General features: G+C 32.8%; 1 protein-coding gene across 1 annotated transcript; it reads left to right on the top strand.

Annotated features, from left to right (window-relative positions):
* LOC123656885 (lipase member I-like) lies at window positions 1-7,232 on the top strand. Its single transcript, XM_045592501.1, has 2 exons — window positions 1-184; window positions 6,196-7,232. Exons 1-2 carry the CDS (start codon window positions 67-69, stop codon window positions 7,104-7,106), a joined length of 1,029 nt encoding a protein of 342 aa, XP_045448457.1. The 5' UTR covers window positions 1-66; the 3' UTR covers window positions 7,107-7,232.
* The last annotated feature ends 3,137 nt before the right edge of the window (window positions 7,233-10,369 follow it).

Here is a 10,369-nt window from a genome sequence, read left to right as displayed (position 1 = left end):
TATATGTAGTATAGACTTGACCGTGATTCGCGTCAGTCGTTTTGTGATCACAGAGGTGTGTTAAACATGAAGACGGCTGTGTTTGTTTTTGTTTGTTTTTTGGGACATGTGTTGTCATGGGGACGCGGTGACTTGGAGAAATATGGCCCGTTTCAGCTGGCGCTACGATCGAAATTGATTAAATGTAAGCTTTAACGTTAAATACGATTTATATTGAAACTTTTATGGTAAAAATTTTCATTTAGTCTTTTATAACATAATAACTAAATAAATTTTAATATAGGTTTTAAAATACCCGTCTTTGATTCTTAATTCATTATTTACTTAAATAAATATAATTATATTCTTCTCTTTTTAAATATCACTCAATTTTACTTTCACGTTTGACAATAATGGGTAATTGTGTATTTTATGATAAATTGTTACTAGTACTTGATTGATAATAATTTTAGAGCTTGAGCACAGAATGATGAACCTGATTGGGGAAGAACCTTAACCTTATCGAAGATCACAGCTAAATAATACTTCTCTCAAGCAGTGTTGTGTTCCTGTGGTGAGTAAGGTGACCAGAGTTTCTGGGATGGGTCGGAAATGCGTTTGGGACGATTCTGGTGTAGCAGCCGTCTATAAATTATGGTAATCACCTACCGTCAAATGAGACGTGCGTTATTGCCGACCTAGTAGTAAAAAAAACTTATTGCTCCATTTTTACCGAATTAAGTTAAACAAGTAGCAAGTGTTATCGATATATAGCAGAGACTTAACTGGCGATAATTGAATTAGAATCAAATAAAGAACAAATATTCACATAGATAACTATAGAAACAAGAAATATATAAAAATGAAAGTCAATTAAAGTAACTCATCCATTAAAAGTTACAAAAAATATATTTGAACTTTATTGGATGAATAAAAAGTATGTTTTAACGATTGATAATTATATACATATGTACATAATATGGGGATATTACTTTATAGTATGACGTACAGGTAGACCCCACACGTCGTACGTTAAAATAACAGGAAATAGTATTCAGGTTAATTTTTACAAAAATATACATGAAACATAGTCTAGGATAGCATTTCTAGGATTTTCATATATTTTATTCAGCAAGAATTTGAGCCAGTCGGTTAAAAATATCTACAATTTTATTATATGTCACACTCGCATTATTATTACTCGTATTTGATAATATTTTAAATGATAAAATAAAGAACTAGTTTTATTTAAAGTGCAATTTTTATTGTTACAATACAAGTTACGTCTGAATTTATTAATTGTAATATAATTCGAGCTTAGCACGGTATTTTTTAGTAAATCGTGTTTTTTGGAAATCATATTTAAATTCGAATTACATATTGATAAAATATGAATAATATTTTCCGATTTTACCGACATAATAATAAAAAATGTGAACTGGGTATTTAAATAAGAAAATCATGAGTGCAATTAGAAAAAAAAGGAAAAAATAATCGATCTCGAGAGACATGGGGATTTGAACCGTGGTCTTGTCGGTTGATCCCGACTGGCCGATTTCCCACTTGTGCTATTACAACTTTATTAACAGTTGCGAAATTTACTTTCGTATTCAAACGATATTGTAGCCATTTTTTTATTACCTAAAAACAGGGATAAAACGACAGTTTCTAAAAATGAATAGCTATCTAGCCTAGCTATATCGATTTACCGCCCCCGAAATCTCCTGCATATCAAATTTCATGAAAATCGTTGGAGGCGCTTCCGAGATTCAGAATATATATGTATATACAAGAATTGCTCTTTTAATAGTATTAGATTTTTAGTACAAATTTTCAATGAAATATTTTAAATCCAAGTGAAATAGAAAAAAATATATTTATTGGTAGTAATTGAAACGATTTTTATACACAAAACGGGGAAAAATATATAAGCAGCAACACCATTTATTATTTGTTAACTGGCTTCAATACAACAAATTATGGAAGAAAATTATTACTTATTACGAAAAAAAAAAAAAAAAAAAAATCGCCTGTTGTGGCTTAAGAGCCATTTAGTTTTTTTTTTTTCTGATCGAAGAACATTCAAAATTGGTTAAGTAGTTTCATAATATGCTCCAACAAATCTATAAATAACTTTGCTTCTTTAGAATTCTAGTATGTATAGATTGCGATCAACTTGCTTTCATGCTGTAATTTATAAAATGAAAAGACCCAACACTTTAAACAAATTTGTCACAAATTTGTATAAGAAATATAATTGCTGCAATTAAGAATCGAACCCTCGCCCGTCGGCGCTAATAATTTTTTTTTGTCATCATTACACCAGAACAGGCTATATCGGGTTTTACCCGTATCTACTCGAATTAATGACCTCAAATGATATTACCTCGCTTTCGTCGTAAACAAGTGTCGTGATGTCTTATAGCTTTCCTTCAACAGAATGACTACCTAGCGTAAAATAATTTTACAAGTAGTAAATTTTTATTACTATTTTATGGTAGTACTCCACTTAAGTGATTAGTACATATAAATAAGCGTACGTTTTCAGGTATATAGCATAGTACGCGATACGCGAAGTTTTTCATAGTTTTACCTGCGTTAGTTATCTACATGTTATTGATATCGTTGTTTTATTATGAACCTATATATATCTACACAAATATCTACACAATACACACACGGTCGTCTGTTTCTAAAGTAAGCAACTTAATGCTTGTGTTATGTGTGGAAACAGTCGACTGGTATAGCTACATTTTTCTTTCGATAAACATACCTATAATATATAATAATATAAATAAATATTTATATTACACCCAGACTCGGGGTGAAAAGCGAACCCACAACCCTCGGAGCAGAAGGCAGGGTAACTACAAACTGCGCCAACGGGCTAGTCAAAATCCTAAGCTATACAATTCAATAAAAAATCGTTGTTCGAGTCTGCTCTAAAATCACTTTTCAATAGTTTTTTCGTGTTTGGGAGCCACGACCCGGGTGACACACAAAAGGGTGGTGGCAAAATAACCACGATTTTTTAAAGAAAAAATAATAAGTCCAAAGCGAGTCTGTAGTGTCTGTAGAGTCTGAGTGGGTGTTACATACACACATAAAAATACGGTAGAATTAGGAACCTCCTCCTTTTTTAACTCGGTTAATGAGGTAATAAGGTTAGTGTGTTAAATTAATTTGGTACAAAAAAAAAAAATATGTAGAAGCGGCAAATTTTCGGCGGGCCCCCGGCGGCAAAAAACTACGCCATGCCACTGATATTACCTATTAATATTTAATTAATTTATTATTGTTATATGTGAGACTACTACTAATTCAGTATGTAGATTTTTCTGAAAAAACAGTTACTTCTTTTTAAAGTCTGTAATCACTGTTCAACCATTACAAATTTAGTTATAATTATGCTCTTCATTAAAGTCAGATACGTAACTTCTTAATATTCAAAGTATGATTAAAATCTTTACAACTATTAAATTTCATCGACTAAGAATAAAAATATTAAAATTCACTATTTTTTAATAGCTCCTAATATAAAATTATTGAGCTACAATCCAAATTTTGTGTGTACCTCTGTAATTATGTTGTTACTCGGAAGCCTTAGAAAAATGTGCACATAAGTAATTTACCTGATAATAAAGTGATATGCTATACAATATAGTATGCATGAGTGCACTCGATCTAAAGACAGGGATATATTGTGTACTTCGAATTTTTACGCCTTGAAAAAATTTTGAAGCCTTATTTTTTTTTTTGTTTTAGACAAAGTCTTAAAATGGAATTAATTTCTGTACATTTATTATAACGACTTTCTTATTTGTAAATTTTATACATGCTATTCCATCCTATTTCTTTTACGCATGTAAGTAGTATCTTTAGATTGTTCTTATTGATAAGACTACCTCGGAAAGTAATTTCCTATTCTCTGTTTTCTCTTTAAGCTTATCCAATTCGTTTTGTAATCGAATTCAATAAACATTCATATTTATTTTTACTTCTATCTTATACACAGTTGCTGGTATTGCATAGATAATGTTTGCAATTCACAATGATTTTTATAAGTTGATTTCAATGTTAAATTATTGTGTACTAAGCACTATAATGGTGGTTACAAAAGGCAGGAACCATGCAACACTTGCTTTTTAAAAGTACTCTTAAGCTAGATAAAATATAAATTTATGAACAGTAATCCAATAAAAAATAATCTAAAAGTGATTGTTATTTATTCGGATGTAGCTACTATCTTGTACAAGTTTTTAATAGTAGGATAGCGCGGTGATTTCAAATTAAAATTAATAAAAAAATATACAATAAAAGATATAGAACAGCGCTTTAACTGAGCTATGAAGCTATCGCTGATACAAACGTAACTAAACCAAAAATTGTTTACGGTATCTTAAATTTCGGAGTTGTTACTGCTGTGGAGTGTGAGTGTGAGTGTTGATTTTGTAGTTTACTCTTCTTGCACTAAATCGGTTGTTTGATAAGATACTTAGTACGGTACAAAGTACACGCACTGTCATTTACTCATGTGGCATTATAATATGAGTTTTGAGTAATTGATATTGGTATCGTAACATATTTGCAATAAGAAATATTTTGCACATCAGTCGGACGATCGATTCTTGTATCAATTCGATGATATAACATATAAATAATAGACAATTGATTGACGACTTATAGTGCCAGTAATTACATTTTGTACCAGCTACAAATAAATCGTAAGTTAATTGTTGAACAAACTATATCATAAAATCTTTACTTGAATAGTAAACCTGAAGCTGAAAAGATTTTTGGTAAACTTACTAGTAAAAAAAGATTACCTAATAGATACCAAATAAGATTACCTAATAGATACCAAATAAGATGTTGATTTAAAATTAAGTGCATTTGCATTTGTCGATGTTATAATTGTATGTATCTGTATATATTAACAAAGTTATATGCTTGTGTGATGTTCGATTTCCATGCATGACAAAAAAACAAATGATAGTTAAAAATTGTAGAGTAGCATTATTGTTTGGTTTTACCAATTGCCATGAATGCAAAAGATGAAAAAAATATATTGAATCTGTGGGAAATCGAGGTCGAAAGTCCTGAGTAAAAAAATATACATTTCACTCTGAAACCTTTTATACGACTTATTTGGATTGGTTGATCGTGAAATACTGTCGTTTCCATTGTAAAATTCATCAGCGTATTGTCATGCAAATATACCACTCCATCGCAGTATCACACTCGATTCAATGATAAAGCAGGACAAGTTGACAAGGCCGTTGGTAAACAAATCTGTAATTCTAGTTCGAGTTTAAAACGCAATTTTTTTACTGTACTCTGTGTACTTCTTGGCTACAAATTTAAAAAAATGAAATTAAATTCGCAAACAGTTTTGATAACACATACTCTAGTGCTGTGTGGTTACGGAAGTAAAGAATATAGCCACCCCAATTAAATTTCCATGACCATTATCCTTGGGAAGGACGGGTTTTCTGGGTATTATATAGTTATATATGATTATCTTAGAGTAAGGACCTCGCTATTAACAACAGTTGCTGATTAGAGTTATTTTCACTTTCTTTCTGGGTACAGTCTACCTAAACAAGTGTCATAATAAAATACTTTATTTTATCTGTAAATATTTAGTTCTTAAGTTGGGAGTTGAAAATAATAAAATAATAAATATTATATATTTGCACTAATATATAATATTTATAATGCATGTCGGCACCTGTGCTGTCGTACACAATTAGCAAGGAATTAATAAACAACAGATGCACCGATAACGCCACCTAGCACATCGTTCGATACTCACCTACCCTCACTCATCCTATTACTCGAGTCATTCTGACCTGTATTAAAGGACCGGAGCAACCGCGGCTAAGGGAGTAAGGGAGTCTAGGCTCTGGCTTGGCATAGCACACTTGTTGTATCCTTCTAGTAGCTTAACTTAGACGCTTTGGATAATTAATTTGTGTAAACGAATCAATTGTTACATATATTACAATCTATAGTTGTTAATTAATATTTATCTTGTGTTACCTTACATTGTAATTGACCAGTGTGACCTCCTTCCTACATTCACATTTAAAAAAAACCTTACTTTTGTGATAGATAGAAAACAAATACTAAATTATGTGTAAAATTATAATGTTTATTTTTAAAATTCCAAAAGTAATGAATACAACTTAACAAAGATTTTTATTTATTTTCCAGGCGAACATGACAGAACACTTAACTTAGATGTCAGTGAAATAGATGTATATTTCTATGATTTCCCGAGAAATGATGTTGAAACTTTTACAATTGACAACGCAGCAAAGGGAATACTTTCATTGAATGAACTAGATAAAACGAAAAGATTCATAATTTTTGTCGGTGGCTACAAATCCCACATCAACAAAAGAACCGAGGAACGAGTCAGGGATACATTCAGGAATTATCCAAACAGCTACTTAATTATTCTTGACCATTCTCCTTACACAAATGACAGACAAGGTCAGATCAAAAGTTACGAAAGATCCGTCAAATACGTCTATTATATTGGTAAAGGATTGGCTCAAATGTTGACGGGTTTGAAGGAAGGTGGAATATCTCCTAAGAATATTCACTGTATTGGTCACAGTTTGGGTGCTCAAATATTGGGTCAAGCTGGCGAAATATTCTACAAAAATACCGGTACCAAGATTTCTAGAATTACTGCATTGGATCCGGCTGGACCTTGCTTTTCAAATAGCTTAACCCAAGAACAGGTCAGATCTGGTGTAGCAGATTACGTTGAAGTTTACCATTGTAATGCCGGAGGCTTGGGAACGACCAGTGTTTTGGGTGATATAGATTTCTTTATCAATAAAAAAGGTCAGAGTCAGCCGAACTGTGGGACTCCATTAATACCAGGTATTTTCGATTCAACGAAAGCTGCTAAATGCAATCATAGGGCATGTGTTGATATTTGGACGGCAACAGTTCATAATCCGAATTGGTTTTTGGCGTGGAAGTGTGATACGTATAAATCGTTCAAAAAAGGACACTGTTCCACAAATGATGTTACTATCGCCGGTTTCTGGAACCCTGGTAACGCGACTGGCGTTTATTATTTTTCTACTGATGGTTATGATATAGTTTAAAAAACTGTAATAAAATAAATGTTAATTATTTATTTGTAACTAAAATGTGCCTTTTTATTTCGACAATTCTTTAACTACAGTAATAAAATTATATTTTATGAAATAAAAAAATCAGTTAATGAGAAAGAGAAGATTCATTGGTAATCAATAACAACCTATAGAGCATGTTCAGATAGTTTTTAATTAAAACTAAGATAAAAGAATATTGCAATTTTGTAGAATCATAATGAACATTTTTGAATATCATATCAAAAATTGACCGCTCCAGCGGGATTCGAACCCGCGTCTCCGACTGACCGTGTCGGCGCTCTAGCCAATTAAGCTATGGAACGATGTACCCGCTAGAGCGAAATTCTTGATATGATGATTTTTACTTTCGGTTTAAGCGAACCGTGGCGCCGTCTATAGTGAGTTCTTTACAGAGACCCGTAACTATTCAAAGTTTCATATTACAATGAAAATCTTTGACAGGAGACGACACCATGCTATATTTAATATGTACGATTTTATTTTTTTGTGTTACCCACAATTAGGAATTCTAAACATTTTTGAATATCATATCACGGCGCCACGGTTCGCTTAAACCGAAAGTAAAAATCATCATATCAAGAATTTCGCTCTAGCGGGTACATCGTTCCATAGCTTAATTGGCTAGAGCGCCGACACGGTCAGTCGGAGACGCGGGTTCGAATCCCGCTGGAGCGGTCAATTTTTGATATGTTCATGTGATAAAGCAATGCATTCAAATATTTATTAATTTATTCTCAGTTACATAAATGTATATCCATTTTAATTAATGTTGTTTGAAAAGTTGCCCAAACTATGTTAACGAAGAATCAGAATTAAAATTAAAACCATTTTTTAACCGACTTCAAAAAAAGGAGGTTACTCTATTCGACTGTATATATACATATTTTTTTATGCATGTTCGGGGATAACTCCTTCGTTTATAAACCGATTTTGATAATTATTTTTTCGTTAGAAAGGAGATATCCCTGTTTGGTTAGTTAGTTAGTTTGGTACCATGATAAGGAAACCAGGATCTGATGATGGGATCCCAGAGAAATCGAGTGACGAAAATCGTAGTGATGACTAGTGCGTTTGTTAATTTTTTTCGTCAACTTACGTTGTATTACTATTAACTTTACTATACTATTACTATATTATGTAATTGAAGTCGGTTTTTTTTTTCGTTTGCGAGCAAACACATTATCATTTTCAATCCAACAGCTTATCATATTTTAAATGCATTTTTGCTTTAATATATACGATGCTATACTAAAAGAAAATATTATGTTCCGGAAAATAGTACGCAATTCATATAAAATACTTTATTCCTCATCAATATTTGTTTTAAGATTATTTTTTCTTTAATTACATACTACAATAATGTTTTGAAGAGATAAATTATAAAATCATTGAGTAAATAAAAATTTCAAGTCTTATCTCGGTAAAAATGCTAAGATAAATAGGTACGTGCAATGAGCTAGAGTGACCTAATTTCCTCACAACTATATTGAGGTGGATGACTACAAGTACTTACTAAACATTGTAACTTTACCTCGTAATGAGGGAAATACCTTATGGTTTTCCCCATCACCGTCACAGCTCTTGTGCGAGAAATGAATTATTTTTTTTAGCTGTGCTATAAATAAATAAATAAATATCTTATACCTTATAGACTTATAGACCAGTGCTTTTAGCTTTTGAAACCAAAAAAAAATATAGTAGGATGAAACCCATTGTAAAAGTAAGAGAATACAACGAAAATGAAAGGAAATAGTATATTTCATTACAAGTGTGGAAAGGCTGTCATTGCAAAGAGTTCCGACAAATTGCAATGACGGTTCCGCACGTGTACTGAACGACTATTTTTAATACAGTTGCGAAAAAATGAAGCAATTTAATAAAATAATAAAAAGAAAATTTCTGAAAAATGGCGCCAACCGTAGAATAGTTTTAGCCCACATCTCGAACGCTATACGTCCCTGCAATACGCCACTTTTTGAGCAACTGTATTAAAAAATAAATTACGGGTGATCTGAGGTCATCCTACTATAATTTTTTTCACTTTTTACCATTTTTAAAGGCAAAAGCACTGGTCTATTAGTGCTTTATTTTCTCCTGTCACCGTTGCTTTCAAAACATTCAGTGTATTAAAAAAAAGTTTAACACACACACACACACACACGCGCATACACATACATTTATCCTCGGCTGGAGAATCCAACCAGAGACTGTAGTGGAGGCAATGTTGTCCATCGAGGTTGCTTGGGACGCTAGCCGCACGTTTGTTACAGAGGTCCTCACCGACTTGTGTTCCATAGAAAGAGAGAGAGCAAAAGACAGTAGCTAAAAAGAAAGAGATATAAGATATTACGTACCTGAAGGAAGAGCGGCAGCTGGTTCCTCCCCCTGCGAAGTAATACCTAACGGCGGTACCGTGGGGATCAGAGGCTGAAGAGCAAGGGTTTTTTTTTAGTGGGTGGAAATCCCACACTACCGACCATCATCTTTCACGACGTATTCTTTGAAAGATTTTTTCCTCATCACGCAAGAAAAAAAGCACATCAGTATTGTCTGTTCGTAAGATAGGCAATTTAATGTCGGTATTTAAAATAAATAAATATCATTCCTAGATCCGCAGCGGGAATCGAACTCCTGACCTTGAAGCGGAACACAGAGTGAGAGAGAGAACTACTAACTGCGCCAACGAGCCAGTCATTCAAAAGTAAAATTTTAAAAGCGTTTAGTAAAAACATGCATTACTTGTTAATTTCAAGAAATAAGTTTGATTATAAAATGCCTATTGCGTTAGAAAGCCTATTCATTCAGAGAGCTATAAAAGATTATAAATATTACGACTTATATAAGTGGAGCATTAACTATTAAATTAAATAAAAATATTTGAACTGATTTCTATATACACCATTCTACACACATGTAACACAGATGTAACGGTTTTATCGTGTATCCTAATTCCTAAATAACGGTTCGTAATTCAAACCTTGTTGACGTGTTTGCGTATGCCTCGTATAGGCATGTTGGCTTGTTGGCGACTTAGCGTGTTGGCGTGTTGGAATGTTGGCGTATTGGTGTGTTGGAATGTTGGTGAGTAGGTAGGTTGGTGAGTAGGTAGGTTGGCGTGTTGGAATGTTGACGAGTCGGCTTTTTGGCATGTTGGCATGTTGGCTTGTTGGCGTGTTGGCGTGTTGGCGTGTTAGCGTGTTGGCGTGTTGGCGTGTTGGCGTGTTGGCGTGTTG

This window comes from Melitaea cinxia, chromosome 10 (genome assembly GCF_905220565.1).
Source record: "Melitaea cinxia chromosome 10, ilMelCinx1.1, whole genome shotgun sequence".
NCBI classification, from domain to species: Eukaryota; Metazoa; Arthropoda; class Insecta; order Lepidoptera; family Nymphalidae; genus Melitaea; species Melitaea cinxia.
The sequence above is the reverse complement of the archived record's forward strand: the minus strand, read 5'-3'. Positions and strand labels throughout refer to the sequence as shown.